Here is a 25,447-nt window from a genome sequence, read left to right as displayed (position 1 = left end):
GATAGACAATGGCTTTATGCATGAAACATGATGGGCCACACAGACATAGGGTTGTTTTGTGCACCGAGTAAAACAGACATTGTCGAGGATTCCAGTCCGATTGAAGTAGCTGATTACTTTCTATCTGGAGGTTAGCTAGCCACACATAAAATGGGACATGCTAGCAAGCATCCCGTACATCTGAACAGTTTGTATGGTGTCTGCCCCTCAAGATTGCCATATGAAGAAAATCAGGTCAGTCCACTAATCATGAAGACCACAGTATGTTGAATGTAAGACCGTTGGCAGTTTTTATTTTTTCCTTAAACTGCTACTCTTTTCATATAGAAGTTGCCCTGATTGGGCCCCACTCATGAACTGCTACACTTTCAGGTTAGCATGCTTGCTACGTTTGAAGGTGCATTGTGGAGAGGGTGCAAAATGCGGCAACTACGAGGCCTCTTTCATCTGATGACGAATGCCAAGCACCATCAAGGGACTCGAGAACGTTTGTTGTTGAGCAATGATTCCATATTCCCAAAAATGCCCTGGCGATTAGGGACTCAACTAACCATCGCACAACAATGTGGTCCTGAACTGGCTTCGCATCCCTCTTTCCAGATGTTTTCAGCCAAAAGAGAGAACTTTAAATCAAAGGCCCACATAAAACTCATACAATGTGTAGATCATCCGAAGAGATTGGCTTGTTGGTATGAAAGATGGCTTTGAATTAAATTAGAAGCAGTGTACCAACATATACAATTTACATCATTGCCGCCAGCTGGGCCACCTGTGATCTTGAGCTTTTATTTAGCTTGAAGAATTATGGAAAAACAAATGGAAAAAGCAAAATTACAAAACTCAGTGAAAAAAAGAAGAAGAAGAAGAAGAAGAGCAAATCTCACGGGGATGGGAGAATGTCTCCATGTTAGAGCGAAATAATGGTGTGATCTGTGGGTCCTAGTTCATGAATTTCCGGCAATTAGGGGATTTACAGAGGCAGGGGACTTTGTGGTCATCGCCTTCGTCGGGATCAAACAAGTAGTCGTATCTGTTAAAAAAAACACAAAAGGTGCCATCCAAGTGAGTATTTTAATCGAGGACAGATTTTCAGTGGGTGGGGATTCATATGGACAGGAACAGGTGCACACATTTATATAAACTTATAGGACAGTGATCTGATCACCATAGTCAATCTCCCTCACACCGATTGTTGGAAATGATGGGACCCACCCTAGTATTGCAGGTGGTTTCCATCATTTGGATGAGTGATAAACAAGGACCATGTAATTGGAGATGGTGCTCCATCTGAATACCAATCGGACCTCTTTACTGAATCAGAGAACCAATGCCCACAAACCTAAGAATTATTCAAACCAGACAAAATGGGTTGGATTGTAGCTAATCCATTCAGCTATTTTTGCCAAAGTTCACCCAAAAACCAATCAAGGCTTAGCCTGCTCTGACTGAACCGACTTAAATAAGGCAAGCCAAACCCAAACCTAGGACTAGGTCAAGAAACAGAGGAGGGTAAAAGGGGTCATACGTTAACTCGTCACCAGCAGCAACATTCATCTTGGCAATAAGTACGATCCGGCTCTCATCAGGACCCACACTCATGATCCTTGCATAGCAGTTGGGCATGCACTGTAACGAGAGGCAGAGCAGATTTTCAGAAGCATGTGTAGCAAGAGCAGAAGGCAATTTAGGAAGTACAGGTAAATGAATCAGAAAATCATGTGAAGCGTGCCATGGCTAACAGCAACTTACAGAATGGTTGATTAAGCGTGCGATATTCCCTTTATCTGTAGCATCGACAACCACTTCTTCACTGATCTTAAACAGCTGCAGATAGAAGAAATAGTTTTGCACATTAGGAATGAAAACGTGATCTACCAAAATGTACTTATACTTTTATGTTATTCAAGGTTTTCTGTTCAATTGAGCATAATGTTCATGGATTGGCCATTTGGCTGACTTGTGCTGAACATATCAGATGGATTCTGCTTAGGTTTTATGAACCTTCTCAGATCTGCTAGCAACGCCAGGGACCATTAAAAGGAGAAGATCACAGAAACAAAGGAAGCAGAAAGAGATGACTTACATAGCAGTCTTTGCCTTCCAACCGGTAACGTGCTTCTCTTAGATCAGCAACACTGCGCCTAACCTGTTCACCACGATATTCAAGAACCTGCAAAACACACAAGCATGTGTCCTCATATTTATAAAATCTGGGTTGGATTTCATGTGCCTCTCTCTCTCTCTCTCTCTCTCTCTCTCTCTCTCTCTCTCTCTCTCTCTCTCTCTCTCTCTCTCTCTCTCACACACACACACACACACACACACACAAATATAGTGGGGCCCACATGAGTTGGGCCATGGGGTAGCTCACAAGCACGCGCGGAGAAGCCTGAGTTGGACTGCAGGGTAACTCCCTGTGGTTCAGATACCACGCGCGCGCGCGCGTGCACACACACAAGGGCACCCATATGCAGAGACAGACATTTATCAATATGTAAATCAACCAAATACTTTAGGTCCTTGATAGCTCATGGTTTCAACCTATTTCTCTGGTTCTGCAAGTTGACCATTGGTTTCAGGACCCTAAGAACAAACACATCCTCCCGCTAAAGGAAGTAGAAAGAGATTCACTAGAGACTACAAGATGGTTAAAAAGAGTACCATGTCTCCTTCTTGAATAGTCCTACGTGCAAAGAGCCCCCATCCATGTATTCCAGATCTGCCAACGCAAACCCGCTTCTGTTCCGTTTTCTGGAGGCAGGACAGACATATATAATGAGAAAAAACTGAACAGAAAGTGGTAATAAGCAAAAGTATTGAAGGGGACAGATTGTTTGCCTGTAAAAAGTGAAGGCGCTCCCTGAATGTAGAAAAAGATAGAGGATCCTTCTCTTCCTGTTCAAAGAACAATCATGTACATCATATCATTAGTCATCATTTCATCTCTTGGTCTATATCTCAAAAAGATAAAAGAAACGAAATAAGCCCATGTAATGTGATAAGAGAGAGAAAGTTACCCTAAATGAATTCAACTTTTCGATTGCATCTAAAGAATGATGGCAAGGCCCTGCTACTCTGTGGGAAATTGCTTCTTCTCTTGTTCTCTATTCAACAGAGAAATGTAGGAAGATATGAGAGGCCTGAATGATGGTATTATTCAAAAAGAGAGTTACTAAGCCAAAAGGAGAACTAAAGCACTCGGCCTTTAATGGAAGAAAACAATAACCACATCAAGAACAAATCAGGATTCAAACTTAGCCTCCTATACAGAATTAATATGTTTCCCAAAATATATGGCACAGAAGCATCAAAGATTATTAAAAGGTGAAAATATGTGCTGAATATAGCCATGGATATTTTAAAGCTTTCAATTGATACTCAAAAGCAACCAAAAAATGAGCACAAATTTGGAATCTAGCATTACCTAGTGTCATTCACTGCTTCATTAGCATTTATAAAATTAAAATTTAAAAAAAAAAAAAAAAACCCTAAACATGGAACGATCTTGGAACCAGCGTTCCTGGAATCGCCAATATTATTTGTATACAGATAAAGGATGAAATATGATCTTGCAACCAGTGTTCCTTGTATATCCATATTATTGATGATATTATCTGTAGTGCAGGTCGGTGATACAGATAAAAGGATGTAATATTTATTTTTTTATAAAAAAAACATTGTATCAGTCGATATTATCGATAATATCCCCAATATCGCAGGTTAGTTTCAATATCATGAGATATCGGGGACAGTACTTGCAAATAAATACATTTTACAGCCGATATTATTAGTGACAATGCTAGCATGAATACCTGCAAATTTTCAGAAAATAAAAAACCAATAGACCAAAAAAAATATGTTTCTGAAATTTTCTGGCGGGATCTCTTCCCAGGGGTGTTTTTGCTTGGCGCATTTTATGCTCTGCATAATTGCGTTATTTCTTATTACTGGATTAAAATCATATTTATTACTTATCGTCCCTCAACGGCACATAGTTTGGGCCCCTACACAATGGTAAGATAGTTGTTGTTTTTTAATATTTTGAGTCCCAAGTATGTAATCATGTTTCTTTTAGCATCTCGTGATGTTTCACTAAAAAAAATTCACCTTTCTCCTAATGTTTGCCTCAGACAGCAATATATTTCCAAGTATCTAAAATATTATCTATGATGTTGAGACATGTTTCTGTATCCCAGGTCTCCAATACATGTAAAGATAACGACATTTTGGACACTGATTGCAACAGCATATTTGAATATACTCTACACCATTTTATTTTTCTTTTTTATTGTTTTTGTTTCTTTTTTTGTTTTTTGTTTTTATTTTTTGGAGAGGTAAGACATATTCTACACTATTTTCGACAGCAAAACAGAAGATGTGCCAACTAAAAACAGAAACACCAGAACAAAAAATATAAAACTTACGCATCATCCACACAAAAGTATGACATCAGGAGTTACTGACAAATTCAATTTATGTTCATTCTATGGCTTTCATATTTTAAATCAGAACTAAGACTGCACTAGAAGTCACTGTACTTCCATTGAGTAGAATGGCCACAGACCAAAATGGCCATAATGCTCAATTTGGCTCATCGCCAAATTGAACTCGCTTGCAATTTCAACCTGTGGTTTGATGGACATTCTCCCTTCCACTCAATGTAGAATGGGGTTTCAACACTTTCCAAAATTAACCGTTCCCAAATTAAAGTTGGTAGCATTTAATTTGTTTGGTTTGCTTTTGGCTCCGCCTAATAAATCGCTTCATCTGAGAGAGAGAGAGTTGGCAGCATTTAAATTCCCACTAAGGCAGTTTGCCTCCCTACTCCAACCAAAGCCTAAATGAAACACATTCTAGAACCACACAGCTACTTAACAAGATGTAAAACCATCCTCAATGTCTCATTTGACAGAACTCACCCAAGAAATGATGAGGAGACCATATTAAAAGAAGAACATACTAAAGGTCATATTAAGTTTTGCAAATTCATCATCAAAGCTTATGAGCATTTGCAGGACATTTATGACAGTTTTAAATACACAGTCTAGTGCCATTTTTCGAGTTAAAGGCTTCACAGCAAACAATTAAAATTTAACAATTTGGGCCATGATGTGAAGGGAGCGAGGACTGCAACCAATAAATGCTTAAAAGATGAATAAATGATTGGTCAGATATATTGTGTACCTTATTTCCAAGTTTTTTATAGATCCGGCACCTTGCAGCAGATGACTCAAACTGCTGAACTTCAGGAGTTGAATCCTGTTGGACCTCTGCTCTAACAGTTGAGATTAGCCTTGAACCAGTCCTCTTCTTACTTTGGAGCAAACTTTTGGCAGAGAAAATGCCTTGAGGGGAATGTATGATTAAAACAGTATCCGGGTTTGGAGCCCTGCACAAGAAGTTACAGAATCAGAAGAATAGAACAATACATGATATACCTAAGTTTTTATAGAATAGTTAACCGAGTTTAGAAAAAGGCTCCAAAGGTGCCAAGAGCTGTTGAAAAATAAGGCCCTCTAATCGAGTTGAAAGCTAGAATAAGAAGTGACTGTCACTGTCGGTATAAGTGACCATAAGTACAAGTATACGAGTTGATAACAGAACAAAGAACCCCAACCGTCACAGAGGAATCAATATGGTTGGTGTCATTTCAAATGTTGTTTTCTTTTCACACTATCAAAATGCGAGTTTCAGTGAACCCACATTTCAATCAGAGAGAGCCCCAGCTGTCCTATGAAGATTTGGCTTTTCCAAAATATGGGTACCCCGGGTTACCTCAACAATGAATATTTTTCTGTTCTTGTTAATGGAGTTCCATATGGTAAACTTCGAAGGAACAAGCAGGAGAAGGGAAAAGAATGACTGAAAGAAAATCAATCAATTCATTATTCATCAAAGTTGAATTTGATTAAATGACCAAAGTTAGACGAGGATATATAGCTTGGAGACGTTGAAAAACAATTCGTTTATTTGCATCAACCTTTCGAGGGGCTCATTCAAGACTTACTTGAACTACAACTCAACAGAAAATTGAGAGCTTTGGTTTCCACCCATCAGGATAGAGGCAGGCGAAAGATTGAAGGACATAATGAGATGATATTTCTAATAATGGATCACAACTGTGAATCAGTGACCCAATCCTTATTTTTAAAAAAAATTCTTTTCACTACACAGAAAGACGAGGCTTTTCCAGGTCCATAAAGCTTGATGCAATTGCACAAAAAGGTAGTTGGGTTTGCCATGATTGGTGACAGGAATGCCTTACAAGTTTTTTATAACATCGTAAATATGCAAGGGTTCACACTTGGATTTTCAGCTGCATGGATTTACATGTCAAATTTCCAGAGGTGACCACTTAAGACCTGTCACCTCTGCATCAGTCTGAAAGCCGGCAAATATGCAAACACATATGCATGCATGTGCAACATGTACATGTACACCTCTGTATATAGTACGAGGATATGCATGTATATATGCATGCAGAAAGATATATGCAGACAAAGATGATCAGCTATTATAATGCAAGATAAAATCTTACTTGTGGAAAGAGCAAAATGAGACCATTTTCGTGATCTGTTTCCCGTTTTTCACCGAGCAGTGCAACTGCAGTTTGACAAGCTTAAGTGTAAGTGAAACCATACCAAAACAAACATAAGAATCATGGGACTCCATCAGTTCAAGGTCATTATGAACTGATGCATTTTCAACACTCCAGTACATAAAGTGGGGGGGCAAAGTTCAAACCTACTTACCAACCAAATAATAGTAACAATAATGATGATAGTCATTTCTACTGAGTTAACTCCATATTCTGATTTACAAATCAGAAACTGAGAACACAGGGAGCGTAACATAACCAATAACCAAAACAACATGGAAGAAAACCAGTTGACAAATGCCATCACTCTTGTACAATAAAAACTTCATCAAGCTAGGCTCTTAACATGTCAGGTTCAGGCCGGGTACTGGTGTCCCTGTATTCTGGACCTCACTAAGGGTATCAAACTTGGGCCTGTTGAGTTCTGATTCAGAGACCACAATATGAATCATCACAACCAGATCCAATCAGATTTGGAAATCTCATTGGGTCTTGTCAGGTCTAATTTCGAGCACATATTAGGATTTAAAATGGAGTCTGGATATGGAATCGGGTCCAGACTCATGTTCAGGCCAGATCCAGATTCTGGTCCATACCAGAAACATGCCTCTCTATGTTTTTTTGGGTAATAAATATAATTGAGATACAAATTTAAGAAAAAAATCACATACTTGGTAGCCAATGGGTACCCGAGTTGGGTACCAGATGCAACCTTTTTTTTATTTGAAAGGCCATGAGATATTATTAAAGCCAAAACAGGATAACAAGCATTGAGTATGCAAAGAGGATAGCAAGCAACCCTCTCTTCACTCCAATTCTAGCAAGCCTACAGGCTACCTCATTGTACTTCCCTGGAACTAAGGATGTGACCCAACCTGAAATGTAACTGGATGTGAGTCTGTGGACACTAATCCAACCGGATAATTAATCGGCTCCAAATTTTGGTCTGTATCCAATTAAATCAGATTGGATAGTTTGGATTTCCACGGATACAGGTACCCATTGACAACAACACATCCAGCATCTCAAAATAACATCAAGGCTGCCTTCAGGCAACTCCAGGTGATAAAAATATTGCAAGGCATAAAGGTATTTATTCTGCTTATAATTTTTTACACAACAAGCTGAAATTCAGATGATATATTAATGCTGATCTTTGAAAAAAATACTCCCATAGAGAAATGATAAATTTAAAAAATGCATATTTGATGGAAAGTCAAATACAAAAGTTAGCTTTGGCTGCAATATTAACCATAAGGAATGATGACCAGAAATTTTGTTAAGCTTGTGTGATCTCCTTGTTAAGGACTAGAAAGGCACTGGACTCAAGAAAATCCCAAAACGAGGAGTATAGTAGTGCAGGAAATTCATTTCCCTAAATTTCCATGATTCTACTCATCTCATTCCATCTGAATTTATTTTTACACTCTAAAAATTTTAATCTTAAAGGGCAAAATATAATGGCATGCTCAAGCATGAACAAATGGTAGATCCATAAGCATCGAGATAATATCATACAGAACTGAACTCAAAACATTATCTTCACTACTATGGGCTTCCTAATTTATGCTAGTGCAGTTAAATGGTGAGCAATTACTTATGATCATCATAAATGAGTCAAAGTTTCAGTAGTTAACCTCCATGCGGTACCCTGCCCTTGATGCACACATTGCATGATAATAGGTGGAACACTTGCAACATTGCGTGCATGAACCGTGCATCTGCTTACAAATCACGCAAACCTGAATATTCAGGGAAACAAAACATCATTAGAAGTATCTTTACACAGAATGGGTATTTTCCTACATCAAGATCGAGGCATCAAGCAATACAAACAACCCATCATTGCCAGAAGAATTATCAAATCCAGACTGAGTAAAAGAAATGTGCAGACCCAACAAGTTAAACAAGAAATAATAGATGATGCACCTATATGTGCTATATGCACTATTCTAAAGCAGGTTAAGCATATCATGAAGATGTTTCTATTAAGATATGGCAATCAATTCGGTAGAGGGCGTTGCTTGCAGCTTGGTGGGCTGTGTGGGAAGAAAGGAATGCAAGGTGTTTCAATAGCGAAAGCAATTCAGTAGAGAGCATGTCCCATGGAGTCAGGACATGGATCATTGAATGGGCCTCTTGTGTTCCTAAGCTAAGGGATTGTAATTTTGCTTTTCTTGGGTAGTGTTCGGGTCGCCTCCTCGACATCCCTTCTTTTGTAGCTTTTTTGCCCTCTTAATAAAATCTTCATTTATAAAAAAGAAGAAGAAGAAGACATGGCAATCAATTCCAACTGTTAGACCATCAATGACAATATTTCAACCTTTACAAAAGAGTTCGATGGAATTCTCAAGATGCCGACTGCAGGCTCCATCTTTTCATCACTTGAGAAAGAAACTTCAGGTTGAAACCAAGCACAAGTAACATGAACCCACAAGGTCTCCACATCTGTTCGCTTCAGAGCACCTCCTGAAGAAGAAATAATCGAATGAAATAAGATTCATATTTCAGCACAAACTGACACAATTTCCAACTCATAGAAACCATAAGCTTGGAAGCAGATCAATCCTGCGTGCTCAAGTAACACCTACACAGACTAAATAATGAACAGAGTTCCAAAAATCAAGAAGAAATCTCCTGTAACTGTTTTAAGACAGCCAAAAGAATTTGGGTATTTCCTTAAATCTAAAACTGCAGCAGATATTATCCGATAGACTGAGAAAGTTGTGATCTTCTTAAAATTTTAGAGAACATGCCTTTGACAGGACAAAGGCAACACTCCCGCTTGACATCAGGTGTTTCACACGCCCTGCAAACCCAAGAAGTGATATCTGGAATGTTTCTTGCTCCATAGCATTCCTGGTGGACAGCTATTTGACATCTGGAATAAATGTTATTAAATTATACTCAGTAAACTTGAACCCAGACCAATAAATCCAACTTCAATATCCAAATAAGAACTGACCAAGTAGACAGAGGATCAATGCATAATGATATTTACCGGTTGCAGATGATAATTTTATTGTAATCCCAATCCTCAACCCATCTGCATACTGCACAGCGTTCTGTTGTCCACTTAGCATACACTGGATCATACTTCTCTGTCATGAATAAATCACTACCATTGTCAGTTGCATGTAGATAAATCTAAAATTAAAAAAAAAATAAAATTGCACTGATTGTCTGTTTGATGGGATAAGCACCTCATCAAACAGAGGCAAAGAGAATTTCACGTTAAATTTACCTCGCAAGAAAGCAAGCAACTTCTGCTTCCGTATCTTTAAAGAAGGGCGCTTTGGAGGATTTACAGCAACAAGACCGTTTTTATGGTATTCTGAAATCTGCAGCATCTGTAAAGTTAAAAGTTAACAGAAGAAGAAGATAGTTAGCAACTGTTTATTCCCTCAATCCAAGGTAGAATGTTGAAACAATGATACTCAATTTCTGATTATCTTGAGGGGCAGCATTGTGGACAATGAAGACCATCGCGATGATTTGAAAGAAAAAGAAAAGGGCAAGATTTGCTTCATCATAAAACCATATATATTAAACTAACAAAAAGAACCATATAAATCAATGTTCCGAAACAAGAAACCAGTTGTTCTGTGGCTAAACTTACAAGTTTCTATTATCCATGATATTAATACTTTCAGAAAATTAAGGAAACTGAAGGAACATACTGAGCCTGGTCAAGGCAGAAAAACAGGACCAGCAATCAAACTGAAAACTGTCAAAAACAGGTCAGGAGAAGCTCACTCAGTGAAAACATTTGGCTGGCTAAGAAAATCTAAAAAATTGATCAAGAAGTGTGAAATTAATATAAAGTTTTTACATCATAGCCTTATCCCAGCTATTTGGAGCTGGATTTAGGAATCATGTTCTCCATTCATTCCTATCATAGAAACGGATTATCATAGAACAGGGAACACACAATGCCTAAAACAATGCAAATTTCAAGGGTGGAAAAGGGGGGAAAAGGATTATACTGAGAAGCTCCATGCAGCAAAAATGTAACAAGGAAAATAGTACACATCATACAGAAATTACAAGATCCACATGGTACAAACCCATTCTTCCAGTGGCAGCATTGAACTTTTCACTTTGACACTAGACTTCCAATTTTTCTTTTTGGAACCTGTGTGCCGCTCCCATTCACTAAGCGTCCTCTTCTCGGATCCACACGAGCCACACCCACATACAACTCTGGAGCAAAAATAAAAATAAAATATTAATATGTAAATAAAATAAGTTTCCCACTCAAACAAGTTAATATGAGTCAACCTAAGCATTTCCCTCCCTCCCGCATGACAAGTGCAAATCAATCAAGAACCATTATGTGAGGGGGGAAAATCTACTGCAATGTTAAATCTACCAGAATTTTTATTTGAGTTCTTGCAGGGTCCAACAGACTGAAGGGTGTTTATGAGTTCATGCAGAAAGTTTGTAGAGATTGCAACACCAATTTTTTCTTAAGAAATGGACAGTATGAAAGAATGTGCAAATGACATTAATTTGTTAGCAGTTTTCCTAAATTTGATGTAAATTTTGCCAAATTTGATGCAAACTATATTCAAGGAAGATGTTTACATAACCAAATTTTGCTACACCATGTCAACAACCAATCCAACTAGGGTGGCAAACAGGCAGGGTCGAGCCAATGTATGTGCAAGTCCAGCCCATGAACTAAGTACTCGAATCCAGGCCACCATCTAAATACTTAACCCGCCTGCGTTACATAACTTGGGCTGGACTGGTACCTTTTCTTTTCTTTTCTTTTTGTTTAGAATGACCAGGACTAGATGATAACATTTAGGCAGATACAACCCAGGTCCAGCTCTAGATTCACTAGTAAACATCAGTACTCGTACGAGCACACTGCATATGGGTAAAACAAGCATGAAAGAGAAGACCTTGAATCCCTGGGCTCGGATTGAATATAGTTTTGGAGTTTTGTATGTCTGAAGTAATTAGCATCAATTCAACTTCGAGCATCTCCAGAGTATGTTAAACTTACACCAGACATCATCACCTATGCAAAGAGTTAATAGGATTCAAGACATTAAAAAACAACAGATTGGAGTAAAATACTTCCCTTTAGACGTCATTATTCTGATCTACTGCTTCAATGGTTCTTCAAGTTGAAAACAGAAATTTTTGGGCTGATCATTAGCTTATGATATTGTCTTTTTCTTTTTCTTTTTCTTTTTTTTTTTTTTGAAGACACAAGGTGTCCCCACCTCTTTTTGAAGTGAGACTAATCCATGCGGATACACGCAATCACCCACAACCACGTGTATCAAGTAAAGCCAATGAGGGGAATCGAACCCTCACCTGTAGGGAGCAAACCTACGGTGAAGACCATTCGCCCAAACCTCGTTGAGGAGGGGAATCGAACCCTCACCTGTAGGGAGCAAACCTACGGTGAAGACCATTCGCCCAAACCTCGTTGAGAAGGGGAATCGAACCCTCCTTCTTCTCTTCTTTTCTTGAGAGAGGTTAGATCATTTCATTGTTCTGATATTCTTGTTTGAGACACACGAAATCCAGCTCCATGGCCAATGTTTGGGGGCTCTTTCGCATTAGAGGTTCTCAACAATCCAGGTCTGGGCTTTTTGCAATGGGGTTCATCCAACCACCCAGGCTACAGTCTTTTGCACTGACAGGTTTATCCAACAGCCCAGGATGGTTTCTTTCATACTGACAGGGTTGCCTCTCACCAGGCCACTGTGGCTACATAATTATTGGGTTGCTACTTTCTGGATCTAGCAGCACCGATTTTGAAGCCTTCTTGCACATTTTCGAAGAGGCGGAACCTGCTTTGACTTTTCTTTCTTTCTTTTTTTTGCATCTTCATCATCATCTAAGCCTTATCCCAATTAATTGTGGCCAGCTACATGAATCTTGTTCCATCATTCCACTCTATCAAGGGTCAAACCTTCAGTTAGACCATAGGTCATCATGTCTTTTCTTACTACATCCACGTGCTTCTGGGCTTTCCCCTTGCCCTTTTAGAGCCTTCAACTTGTACCAACTCACTCCTAACCACTGCGGTTCTTCATCTCCATTGCACATGACCAAACCATCGAAGTTTGCTTTCCCTCATCTAATCACCTATTGGTACTACTACTACATTCCCTTGAAAGCATTCATGTCTAATTCCATCCTAATCTTGCCACTCATCCATCCCAACATCCTCATTTCAATTTTCAGCAACACTCATCCTATGAACATGTTGTTCTTTAGCTTAAATTACATTACTAACGGAAAAACCAAAAATACAAAGCAGGAAACATCAAAGGCCCAATACAAGTATACAACATGGAATACAGAAAAAATGCCAGATTAAACGAAATGTTACAGACAATAGACCCGAAGACTGTGACACAAGACTGGACCACTCATTCCCAATCTCTGACATTGACATCCCACAGAATTTTGAAGATAACGACATTCAATTCAATGATCAACCCTTTAATTTTCTCTAACAGCATCTTTGTAGAAATATGGATGTCCTTGAAAATTCTGTTGTTCATCTATTTCCAAATCTCCCAACAAACAGCAAAAGGCACAATGTTCCACAAGATCTTGCTCTTCCTGCTGGTTGGGCAGTTGCACCAAGTAATGAATTGCTATAGGCTGAACTTTCTGTCCTCCACACACAACCACCCTTCTTCCAACCATCCTAGTTGCATTGTTATTGGGCTGCTAACCCTCACATCCAAGAACACTAACACTTCAATGGGGCTAATGTTGCCACTCTCCAGACCTTACACACATTTTCAACAGTGTCCAGACCTGTGCGCATTTCTGACAGGACAGTTGATGTCATCATCTAATGGCCCTCTCTTCAAAAGACTTCTCATTTTTTTCGAGGCACCTGATTTAGATCCAAGGATAATGAGATTTTTGCTTCCGAGGCTCCTTGTTTGAATTTCTATGGGGGTTTGATCTTCTGTGATTGGGACTTTCAGAGCTTGTATTGATAAGCCACTCTTTGTGACCCTAAGGATGCTTGCATAATGACTTTTGGCAACTACACTGTTGGAGAATTTCCCTCTAAGCCTTGCCATGGGTACTGGCAAGCCTGAAATTACACTAAGGAAATCTCGTGTTATCGGGTTAATGTCTATTTTGGCGATCGCCGCATACCAATGAAACTGAAGAGGAAATTTTATGGGACAGCTATAAGACCAGCCATGCTTTATGGGACAGAACGTGAGGCATGTGGGAACCATCATGATCAGGAGACGAGCATAGCTATAACAAAGATGTTGAGATGGATGAGTGGCAAGACAAGGAGAGAATTAAAAATGAATGCATTCAATGGAACATAAGAGAAGCACTAACAGATAATAAGACAAGCGAAAGTAGACTTACATGGTTTGGCATGTGCAATGGAGACCAAGAACTACACAGGTTAGAAAGAGTGAGTCGGTTCACGGTGAAAGCTCCAAGCTCCAAAAGGGCAAGGGGAAGGTGCAAAAGGATGTGGTTGGAGGTTGTAAGAAAAGACTTGATGACCTACTATTTGACTAAGGATGTGGTTTGATATAGTAGAATGGAGGAGCTGGATTCATGTAGCTAACCCCAATTAGTTGGGATAAGTTTTAGATGATTATGACAAAATCTCGTGCAGCCAGGTTATCATCCATAATGGATACCACTGATGGCACATTGAACCATATAACGACTCCCTCCAACACAATAGTTCCTAGTTGTTTCAAGCCAACATCTTTAGGATACGTGGATAATTGTGATTTGCCTAGTAACCCTCCCTTGTTCACCTGTACAAGAAGGGCCCTCTCATTTGAATGAGGGTGTACTAGTCTACTACACGTAATAAAACTGCATTCAAGAAAGGAATAACCCTACTCCATTTACAGCAAACTTCACCTCTGGTCAGTACTCCATTTCTTTGGCTTTCTTTATAGGCTGACTAATAGTGGACAATCGACCAGCGCAGAGCTGATAGGGAATGACTAGTTTATCCCTATATGTAGGTCCTCCTAGGCAAACCCAAACAACACCTCTCCGTGAGCAACATTTGAATGAGGGTGTACTAGTCTACTACACACAATTGAACATCATTCAAGAAAGGAATAACCCTGCTCCATTTACAGATTGATAGCGGACAACCGACTAACGCACTAAAAGCTCTAGAGCTGATGGGGAATGACTGGTTTATCCCTATATGTAGGTCCTCCTAAGCAAACACAGACGAGACCTCCCCGTGGGCAACCCCCGCTTCACATGGGTCCCCGAATCACAGGCAAGAGCTCCCTGTGGGCAACCCCCACTTCACATGGGTCCCTGAATCACAGTGGGCCCCACCTCATGGCCATTATACATCACACCAACCCCACCTCATGGGCCACACACCCAAATGTGGTGATACGGTGCATCCTTGGAATCACACCAAGGTGCACCTGCATCACTCACCCACGTCGGTGAGGATACTCGATCTCTGAGCTCCTACTCTGATACCACTTGAAAGCGGACAACCAATCAACGCACCAAAAGCTCCAGAGTTGATGGGGAATGGTCGGTTTATCCTCATATGCAGGTCCTCCCAGGCAAACCTAGGCGAGACCTCGCCATAGGTAACCCCCACTTCGCACACGGGTCCCCGAATCACACGGTCCCATAGTGGGCCCCACCTCGTGAGCCACCCCACCCCAGCCTGGAGATACAATGCATCTTTGGAATCACACCAAGATGCCCCCACATCACTGACCAGTCTAATTTTGTGCCCCTACAGACAGCACACTTTTAACTAGGCTTAGATTTATTTTAATTGATGGTTTTAATGACTAACGATGAAATGTGATGATGTGCACCTCACAAATCCCCTAGGTGGCCCGCCATTTGGTTTTATCTACTGGGCAGTTAGTAAAAACCACCTATTGGGAAGACATTTTGAAGGAAAAAGCCCCACACGCATCGAACTGAACCGCCTGGCCCAAACTGCCTAACCTGAATCCCGTATGCAATTCAGACAGTTTGGATTAAACTGTCAGGCATTCTGGTGATTTCGTTATGCTGATTGTTGCCTCAATTTGAATTGGATTTTAATGCTTCTTGGGTCCATTGTGTGGTACTTTGAAAGGTCCACACACGTGTGGTGGATTTCCTTGGAACAGATCGGCTAATTTTGAATTGTGGGCTCCACACGTGTAGGGTGTCTTACAATTTCATATGAATATTTCCTTGAATCAAATTTTTGAGCTTGATATCTTTGAAGTGGATTGGTGTTTTGTTTAATCTCTAGTACCATGGTGTGGGGCTTTGAATAAGCTTTCCACCGGTAGTATGATCTTGTGATTTGGATCTGTTTGTGGTGAGTAGTGCAATCTGCAAGATGGATGGCTCAACAATACCTATTTTTAACAAAAATGTCATTCCGATTTTGAATTGATTTATATCCAAGTTTCCCTCCATTTTTATGGACCTCATTGCTTAGAACCCATAACAATTGAATTTTTCCTTTTTATTTTTTCTTTTTTCTTTTTTGTTGAAAGATAATACTGATTTTATTAAAAGCAAGGTGTTCCATAACGGTAACAGTGGCCGTAACGACCACCACTGTTACTGTTATGATACAGGCCGTAACGGACGTTACGGCCCTTTTTTAGTTTCGCAAAAAAAAAAAAAAAAAAAACTGTTATAAGACCGTTATAGAGCCGTTACGGCCTGTTTTTTTTTGTAATGGCCATTTCGGCCCCATAACATGTTATGGTTATTACCATTACCGTTACGTAACCGATTTAGAATACCTTGATTCAAAGAAGTATTGAGAATGTGCAAAACGACAGACCAAAAGAGAAAACAACAATCCCTCAACCCATTTATACAGGATGCCCACTCCGCAACAAAACCCATTGTGCTCCTCAAAACCTTATCAACACTATTACTATCATCACAAAAACATATCCCGTATTTTTCTACCTATAAAGCCCAGAGGACAGTAAGCAGACTTAGCCTCCACAGAGCCTCATCTTGCTTCCAAAGGCCCACCTCATGCCATGCCATAAGAAGATCTCCAACAGATTTTTGCATGGTCCACGAGATGTGAAAACTCTTAAGGAAACTAGAGCACAGCTGATGCACAAATAGGCAGTGAATGAAGAGGCGGTTCACCATCTCGGCATTTCCCACATGCATAAGACAGATATTCGAAATCATCATTGAGCGTTTTTTGAAGGTTATCCACTGTCAGCATCCTCTCCCTTCTGACTAGCCAACTGAAAGCTGCAATCTTCGAAGGAGCTCCATACATCCATACATATCATGTTTGCAGTCGGCCTCTTTCCCTACTTGGATCGTGCATATCATAAAATGACAAAACGGAGAAACATATGCCCATACAATTGACCTCTTTGCTTCTTGAAAGTTGAAATTTGAAAAGATTCTCTTTAACAGATTTTCATGCAAATTTTTGCAGTTACAATCCTATCCTTATAACCAAGGATGAGGAGTTTGCCATCTTATTTCATCAATAACCTTTATAATGCCCTGTTAATCCTTGAATTTGCCGGATTGCCATCCAAAAAATCTATAAATAGACCTCTAATTCTCAAGAGAAGGGCCTTTGATCCAGAATATTGTGAATTCTCATGTGCTGAAATGTTATGAAAGAGCGAGTAAAGGAGAGGAGAGAGAAGAGAAGTAACTTGAAGAATTGAGGGAGGAAATGAAGACACGAGCAAAGAAGATTAAAGATGGGGATAGAGGAAAATAAGGAAGGCTCACTTTCGGCCGGAGATTCTGCTTTGATTACAAGAAATCAAGCAAGGTGCTTAGAAGATTCACTCAAATTTCCAGAGATAAGACTGATTTCTTCCCAAATCTTCTCAAATCAGGCAAGAATTCTTAGTTTCATTCTACAATTTCTGAAATTTTCTGCAATTTTTTGTAATTTTCTTTGAATCAGTGAAAGCTTCTTATTTGGACTCTCATTTCTTTTCTGGTAGAGACCGAGTAATTAACAGCTACTTCCTTTGTGACTGGGTCACTATTCCAGAATTCTCTGGTAGATCCGAATTTGGAGTCATTTTGTTCGTTTCTTGTGTAGTTACAATTCAAAATCACGAGCTAGTGGCGACTCTTAAGTTTGAGAAATTGAGCTGAATTGATCTACTCAGTTACAAAACCACAGCCCCAACCAGCTTGTAATTGCTTCATGTCATAGCTCATAACAACCTCAATGGTCCTAACCTTCCTTGCTGTTTTAGTTCACTAGCCAGCTGGTCCACTTTTGAGCCTTGCTAGAGCCAGCCGACCAGCTTTATTCTACCTCATTTCATTGCACACTCACCGGTATCTACCCTTCTCTGTTTCAACCCACTATTACTGCCGGGCTGGTCTAGTTTTTGAAGTCCATGACTACCAGCTAACTAGCCTTTCCTTTACCGGAGTGCTTCGTCAAGCCTACAAGCTGCCAACAAGAGTATTTTGTTCCTTTTCCAGCTCTGTGACTTTCAGCCCAGCTGGAGGGAGCTTCCTTCCTTGCAGTTGACTAACTTGGTTCAGCTTAGTTCGAGGATATGACCAGCCCCATCACTTGTTAAGATGCCTCGTTGGCACAAGGTGTTTGCAATAGACAGTGAGGCTTGTGCTGCATCTTTCATTGTCTGCCCCCTCATCTTCCATTCGACTGACAGATCAGAAACTCCATCTCACAATCTTTCGTCCCAGCACAGACAAGCATGAACAACACTCAACATTTGAAAAGGTAAAGAATGATTGAACTTACCCTACAATTTTAGTTCATAGTTTTTTCATGTTAAGGATCAAACAATTAAAGTCAAACCTCACACACTGCAAATATTTTGAAACAGAAAAAAGAATAAAAGAAAGTATAAGTAGTACACTCATGATACCAAATATACTCACATTAATGCTTGATGCACTCTTTACGGTTATAACTTATAAGATGCTTCAAACTCAAAAAGAAGATTCTCAAGAAGGAATTGAAGTAAGAGGAAAGAAATGGTGATCAGCTATATAAATGCTTGAGAATTAAAATTTCAAAAAAAAAAAAAAAATCCCTTTTCAGTTAGCAATGCAAACCAATAGGTTATAAAACGTTCAGTGCTTACGAATGGAGACTCGGGAAGTATATCCCTTCCACACCAGAACATACAATGGCTATCTTGTTCGGCATCACAAATAGTCCTTTGCTCTTATTAGATCTGTTTTAAAGTTACAGCATCATTAGTTAGAAAATAACTGAAGGAAATTCTTAAAACAAAACAATGAGCAAGCAAAAGTCAGTAGAGATACCGAATTTGCGGATGCCATTTTTCACTATCTGACAATCCAAAATTGAACTTTGCCTTACAATCAGGGCAGAAGTAATCAGTGTCCACCAAATCCTTGCACGTATGAAAAACTCAGTCAGTAAACAGTCTTTCACATTTTTCATAGAGATAAACATTGAGAGAAAGTGATTTATAAACATTGTGCATTGTTATGAACATGGGATGAAATCAGCATTACATAAGGTCAAACCTTGAAAACTTTGCTGCAAATCTTGTCACACTCCGCATGAACCCAAACTTTACATGAATCACAACGTACCTATTTTCAGTGAACGGGACCAAGCAACAGCCTCATGAACAATTATGTTTTATTTTGTGAATAGGAAAGCATCAAATTTCTTGTGTAGGGATCATAAAGTCTCACCCAACTCCCACCATCAGAATGATGCCAAATCTTCTTGCATATGCCGCAATATTGCTTTGATTTCAATAACTGCAATGACAATGCAATATGCAATCATGAACAAAACAATAGACATGATCAAGAATACAGTTCAAAATAGCAATAAAAATCAAAGTGTTGTACTCAAAAGTTCTATTTGAAGTACTCTAGATAAGGTATGAAATACAAACCCTGGTACAATGTTTACACAGTAACTGGCCTTCAGGCACAGAACCCTTTGTTTTCTTTGGAAACCTCAGGCCGCAGCCTTCACAACATTGATCCAATTTGTTTTTTTTAAGTACAGCCTGCACAGGAAAACTAAAATAAATTAGTTCCCCATCAAATACTGCTCACAATTGAATGGGCAGACCTGAGTATAAAGCAGAAAGATAACCCCCATGACATATGCCCAATCTCCTAGAATCTACAAGCCTTGAAAGTAAATCTAAGCCAACCAACACAGGACCAAAAATTAAGATCTTCGTGAAGTGTGAAAATAGAGAGAAATCTGGCTGAATGGCTGGTCTACAAATGGTCCGCAGCCATGCAATTATGGTCAATTGTCAACATGAAGTGCATTAGGGCATTCAAGCAGTTGAGAATGATGAGCTTATCCCATATTCTGATTTTATTTTTTTTATTTTTTTTGAGAGATAACTAGAATTTTATTAAAGCAAAGCAAACGGAAGACAAAAACAATCATCCATCTTGATGGGGACATCACGCGCACATGCGCACACACCCCAAACGCAAGGAGGAGGAGGGCCCCACTATCGATCTGGATCAATGACGACGTCCAGGGAGGGCCTCCTAGTTAGAGTGATGTGTTTTGGTTCATTGGAGTGGACCTGATAGTCATGTGAATCCCACCATGGGTTCTCATGATCGTGACCCACTATTCTAATTAATCTAGTACTTTGGGTTTTGCTTATTATTGTTATTAAGAATATCATGGACGGTTTAGATTGCTTTGATTAGTTGTTATTTTTTATTACTTCGTTTCCAAGTAATAGGTTGCGCACATGGCCCGAGTTTTGGGGTATAGGATTTTATTATAAATAGGCACCCCTTGTAGTCTTTTTTTCCTCATTGAAGATTAATAAAATTTCTGCATTTTTCTGCTCCTCTAAATTTCTGAGTTGTGGAGATTAAATTGGGTGTGAAACACTCCCTTCCTCAAAGGGCTGACTACCATGGTCCAAAGCCACACCTATCTCGATTCGCCCCCACCTTCAACCATCCATATTTCTCTTCTCCTACAATCATGTACGCTTCAAATTCATCCTCTATTGCTGCTGTTTTTCTCTCTACAGCAGATTTCCAGAAACTGACCGTGCAAGAGGGCTGAAACTTCAGCGAAGTAGCACGCACAGACCGTGCATCGAATCAGGCTGAAATTTGGAGGTTTTGTGGCCCACCCTGGCCAACCAAGGCCAAGCTAGCCATATTCCGATTTGTGGGCCCCACACACGTGCGGGACACCTCCAGCACACGTGCATCTGGGCCTTCACTGTTGTCCATGCATGTGACGCTTTTCTAATTCGTCTCTCTCCTCTCTTTCACCCCTCTTTCGCCTCAAATCCCTAACTCTAACCCTAAATTACTCAAATCCCCAATTTTATACCCTTTCTTCAACCTTAGGGTTCCTCGAATTGAAATCTGTGAACCCCTTGGATTGGGGAATTATTTCTATGCATGTGTGAATGAATTTACCCTCCTTTGATTATTGCTTGGTCTACAATTTTGATTGATCCAACCCTAGCTTGTGTAGGCCTGGGCATGCATAGATTTCCCTTGATTGAATGCTTGAACTTTTGTGTGGGATATGGAATTTTGTGTAATTGTTTCTGAACTAACGTGATCTAAAGCTTGAAAATCTTGCACATCATATTTGAATTTCATGTCCTGCATCACATCTACATCCCAAGAAAATTAGGATTACAACCCTTAAGATTATCAACATTAGAAGCCCAATCTACAGTGAGCAATCTGACCCTTTGAGATATACCCTCCACCAACTTGCTTTCGCCTCTGAAACACCTTGCATTTCTTTCTTACCACAATGTTGGTCTAGGTAGAGCATAGGACAAAGCAACCTAGGAACCTACTTCAGCTAACATTTTTTGGCTTTATCTTTCCAATTTCCATGCTCAACTAACATACGTTCTGTAAATCCCTCCTTGTGTTCTAACTCACACCAAACCCGAAACCAAATTTTCCAATGCACAACATATTAACCAAGTCAATCTGCTCTGCAACATGGTCCAAAATCTTACTTCCATTCATGAAATTCTGATTCTAGGTATCATAAATATAATGTGGTCCCTGGAATCCAGCGCACGCGCACACACACACACACACAAAAGACTAAGCAACATGCAATTAAGTACTGAGCTAACTTGCCTGATTCTGAGAAATACACTCCTGATCCTGGTTTGAATCTGTGGCCTCTTGTACCCCTCTAAGGGCAGGCTGATGATAAGCCTGCTGCTCTGATGCATTCATCTCCTCGACCATCGGTGTCAGCGGAAAACCATGCTCTGCTAAGAATGCCTCCTCTATAGCCATCCGAAAATCACTAGGCTTGCTCTTGTACAACTGGGTCTGCCCCTGAAACCTGAACAAACAGGCATTTTGTCAAAAACCCACTTCAAAAAAGTTTCTCTCACTCTCAATTTAAGCACTACAAAAAGTAACTTCTGACAACATACAAACCTTTCTAGGTATTCTATAAATGGAAAGATCATACCACGTCTCACCCATGCATAGTCCTGTTTGTCACCATACAATCGAAGGAAGTAAGAAACTGATCCGACACACCTAGATAAATAGAACTGTATTTAATTAAATTAGAATACTCTAGTTCAATAGAGAGGAAATTACCAATTTGTGTTATCTTAGAATTATTGTCGAGGGTTTAGGACACAAATTGCAATTACGTTACTTTCAAGTTGGACTTGGAAGGAAACACAATTGCAATTCAAGAGTTACTCCCTTATTGTAAATATTAGGAAATATCATTACAATTTGGTCATTTCCTCCTCACCAAACTGAATTTCCTCAACTCAGCTCAGTTGTGCATTCAAATGCAGCCTAAAACAGAGGAAACGCATGTTTAGGATACATTTATCTTTACAAAACTCATGTTTAGGATACATTTATCTTTACCCTTTCATTTTCATTCCCGGCATTCCCAAAGAACATGACACAAACAGCTCCCGCAACACAATAATTCAGAACTGTCGCAGGAGCCTGCAACATCGGATCTATCACGACCGCAGGCCACGCGGGGTACATCTTCCCGGGTTTCGCCCACACAATGTCACCCAGTGCGAAGTCTTCTGGCAGATAGACATCCTTTCTCCTCTCAATGCCTTCCCTAGGCAATCTTTCCTCTGGTGCCAAATTGAAACTCTTCCGTGACTCCTCAATTCCAATCAATGGCTGAGATTTTGCCTCGACTTCAATCAAGTGCTCGTGAATGGATGTAAGAGTACTACGCGAAGTCGAATTCTTCTTGACATCATAGTGACTTCTAAACCCCACATAACCCAATTCTTCATCTTCTTCATGCAATGCATAGAATTTCTCCTTCTTGAGCTGATATTTGACAGTCCGGACATCAGATTTTGGCTTCTTGCAGCCAAATTTATCTTTTTTGCATTCTTTCACCTCAATTTCGGAGTCAAACAGCGGGTCAGGATCTTTTGACCTCGTCTTATCTTTTTTCCAGGGATCAATGAGCACAGAATCATTGAAACGGGACGGGAGTACCTGGACACGCCCCCTCGATGTCTTCACGAGTGGAGGCCGCGGGGCCTCGCAGGCGTTCCTCTCTTCCCCACGCTCCTTTGAATCCGCCTCCACTTCACCAGAGGTGTACGACACCTCGGTGCACAAAGATGCGGCAGCGATGATGGCGCTGCTGAAATCCTCATGGTCTCGGCAGAACCTGGGCCAGAGCAGCCCGCTGGAAGCGAACGGCAAGCGTCCGAGCAGATCGAGCGGGTAGAATCCGTTCCCCTTCTTCCGTTTCTTCCGGTTCTTCGGGGATTCATCGTCCGACTCCTCAACTCTGCACCGCTTCATAGTCGGCATTTCCGATTTCTGGCTTCGCTTTATAATCATCCTGAAAAGCCCCCGAAAGGAAACCCTAATTCCCCTTTCGACAAATCAAAACCCTAAATTTCGGTACTGATGGCAGAGATCGAGCGGGCGGGAATTCCGGCGAATGCCGGAGAGGAAACGCGTCGGAATTCCGTTGGCGAAGAAGTGGAAATCGCCACAGGCAGCCGCAGATTGGAATCGCAGCGGCCGAATTTCAAGGATTCTGAGATTTGGGAATTTTCGCGAATGGGTCGGAACCGCTGCTTTTGTCTCTGCATCGAAGATATACAGGAGTTTCGGTGTATATATGCGTAAAGAAATAAAATATATTATCTCGTTTTCATTTCTCGAGTTTTCTTTGGTTTTTCTGTTCCAAAAATCCCAATCCGAAGCGAAGAAGGTTAGAAGGCGGAAAAGGGAGATTTTTGGGTTCGTGTGGGAATGGGTATTATACACCGAATTTATTGGAGAAAGGCCGGCGTAATTATTATTTTTTATATTTAATAATGCTAACTTGCGCATTGGATGGGTAGCGTCTAATCCTATGCGCAGGGCCCTTTTTGAGCCGTGTCGCTGGGAATGAGACTTCGTCTCCATGGCTTATTGGGTTTTTGTAGAGTTTTGGTGTGATGAGTGTGGCAGTAGTAAGGAAATAAGAGACTACTTGTAGTTTTTTTTTTTTTTTTTTCGACTTTTTTGGGGTATGTGTGCCTGATTCTAACTTGCGCGTGCTATGTTAGGCTCTAATCGTTTACGCATGTTGGGTGAATTTGGAAGGGCGATGCGGATTTCGGTGATAAGAATTGGAAGGGAAGAATCGGTAATTCGATGGTTTCGATTTTCTATTTCTAACGTATCAATGGGTTTTTGTAGAGCTTTGGTGTGATGAAAGTGGTCGTAACAAGGAAATGGGAGGCTGCTCGTAGTTTTTTATTTTTCTTGTTTTTTTTTTTTTTTTTGACTTTTGTTTGGTATGTGTGCCTGATTCTAACTTGCGCGTGCTATGTTAGGTTGTAATCGTTTACGTGTTTGGTGATTTTGGAAGGCGGTGTGGTTTTCGGTAGGGAAGATTTGGTAATTCGATGGTTTGGATTTTCTATTTCTAATGGGAAGGTGTGGGTTACGACGCTCAATTGGACACGATCGAGGCGCAAATTAGCAGATTCTTCCGTGCGCGGGGACTGGTACTCTTTCCTTCTCTCTTTCAATGATAGCGGGCGGGATTCAGGTGAACAAGAGGTTTCAGGGGAGCCGGTCCTGATTTGATGCTGGCCATTCATCATGCACGTGTGATCGTCCATTTGGTGGGTCATGGACAGCGACCCAGAAGATCGCCGGTCCGGATTCGCTTGACCCCACAACCATGGCGAGGCTGGTTCGATGCACAATGGTCCGGATGACGTCACTCTTTTCTCTTTGCACTGACATCAAAGATGGGTCACTGATACATCTTTCCTCGTTTCCTCTTATTTGAATCTTTTTAGTAGATTTTCTTTGAATTTTCTTCTAAATGTACGGTGAGGATTGAACCGGAATATCGATTGTGGGATATGGAGCACCCAGCACGAGCACCGCCCTTGGGCTCGGAGGCTTTGGTTTGATCAATTCCTCTAATTTGTTTCTTACGGGCTCTCCTCGTGCTTGATTCATGTGATGCTTTTTCAATTGACCCATGACCACCGTCCATCGCTTGAAATGAGAATGCTGTGATATGAGATCTGGCCGTTGATCACCAGTTTCCAATTTTTGGCTCTTTGTTGCAGGTGGGAAGATGATGCACATCCTTCGATCTGCATTTCGTGCGATGCACCAAACACCTTCCGATTGTGAAGATGCCGAGGCGTCATTCCACATTCAAGTGGGCTCTACAATTAATTTTTCACTGTACTAATTCGCTGATGGCCCGATGGCCATCCGTTGCCTGAGATGAGAATGTCACCGTTCATCCGTATCTTCCCGTTTCGGGCTGCAATTCGCATTTTGGGTTGTATCCAAACATGCCCTAAACCTTTTTTTTCATGTTACTAGCCTGTGTTT

General features: G+C 40.4%; 1 protein-coding gene and 1 long non-coding RNA gene across 4 annotated transcripts; both read right to left on the bottom strand.

Moving 5' to 3' along the window:
• Positions 1-683: 683 nt before the first annotated feature.
• On the bottom strand, positions 684-25,090 carry LOC131241218 (histone-lysine N-methyltransferase ATX4-like). 3 transcript variants are annotated; one of them, XR_009168977.1, is made up of 24 exons: positions 22,472-24,997; positions 22,019-22,074; positions 21,707-21,920; positions 19,492-19,608; positions 19,283-19,351; positions 19,109-19,177; positions 18,881-18,972; positions 18,697-18,789; positions 10,666-10,801; positions 9,843-9,948; positions 9,600-9,699; positions 9,355-9,479; positions 8,922-9,067; positions 8,236-8,340; positions 6,539-6,603; positions 5,185-5,389; positions 3,018-3,104; positions 2,839-2,895; positions 2,662-2,751; positions 2,084-2,170; positions 1,750-1,824; positions 1,526-1,626; positions 885-1,030; positions 684-769 (listed from the first exon to the last, which is right to left on the bottom strand). XR_009168977.1 is itself a non-coding variant. In XM_058239954.1 (23 exons), the coding sequence occupies exons 1-23, from the start codon at positions 23,429-23,431 to the stop codon at positions 940-942; spliced, it is 3,246 nt and encodes a 1,081-aa protein (XP_058095937.1). In that variant the 5' UTR covers positions 23,432-24,995; the 3' UTR covers positions 684-939. The 3 variants fall into 3 exon arrangements, 1 of the variants encoding a protein (XP_058095937.1); XM_058239954.1 differs by having other exon boundaries at positions 684-1,030; positions 22,472-24,995; XR_009168978.1 differs by lacking the exons at positions 684-769; positions 885-1,030; positions 1,526-1,626; ... (1 more) ...; positions 2,084-2,170; positions 2,662-2,751 and having other exon boundaries at positions 3,018-3,140; positions 22,472-25,090.
• LOC131241221 (uncharacterized) lies at positions 11,783-13,378 on the bottom strand. Its single transcript, XR_009168979.1, has 2 exons — positions 12,041-13,378; positions 11,783-11,970 (listed from the first exon to the last, which is right to left on the bottom strand). It is a non-coding gene; the product is annotated as an uncharacterized LOC131241221 (long non-coding RNA).
• Positions 25,091-25,447: the final 357 nt, after the last annotated feature.

Source organism: Magnolia sinica, chromosome 3 (assembly GCF_029962835.1).
Source record: "Magnolia sinica isolate HGM2019 chromosome 3, MsV1, whole genome shotgun sequence".
In the NCBI taxonomy this organism is placed as follows: domain Eukaryota; kingdom Viridiplantae; phylum Streptophyta; class Magnoliopsida; order Magnoliales; family Magnoliaceae; genus Magnolia; species Magnolia sinica.
This window is presented reverse-complemented; position numbering and strand designations above follow the sequence as displayed.

What these genes read in the sequence shown, in the direction of transcription:
- LOC131241218 (XM_058239954.1), bottom strand. Translation starts at nt 23,431, where the DNA reads ATGATTATAAAGCGAAGCCAGAAATCGGAAATGCCGACTATGAAGCGG. An exon ending in GTTGCTTGCTTTCTTGCGAG is followed by an intron (nt 9,700 to 9,842) that starts GTAAATTTAACG and finishes TATTCATGACAG; the next exon opens with AGAAGTATGATCCAGTGTAT. An exon ending in AAAAGTTGAATTCATTTAGG is followed by an intron (nt 2,896 to 3,017) that starts GTAACTTTCTCT and finishes TTCTTTGAACAG; the next exon opens with GAAGAGAAGGATCCTCTATC.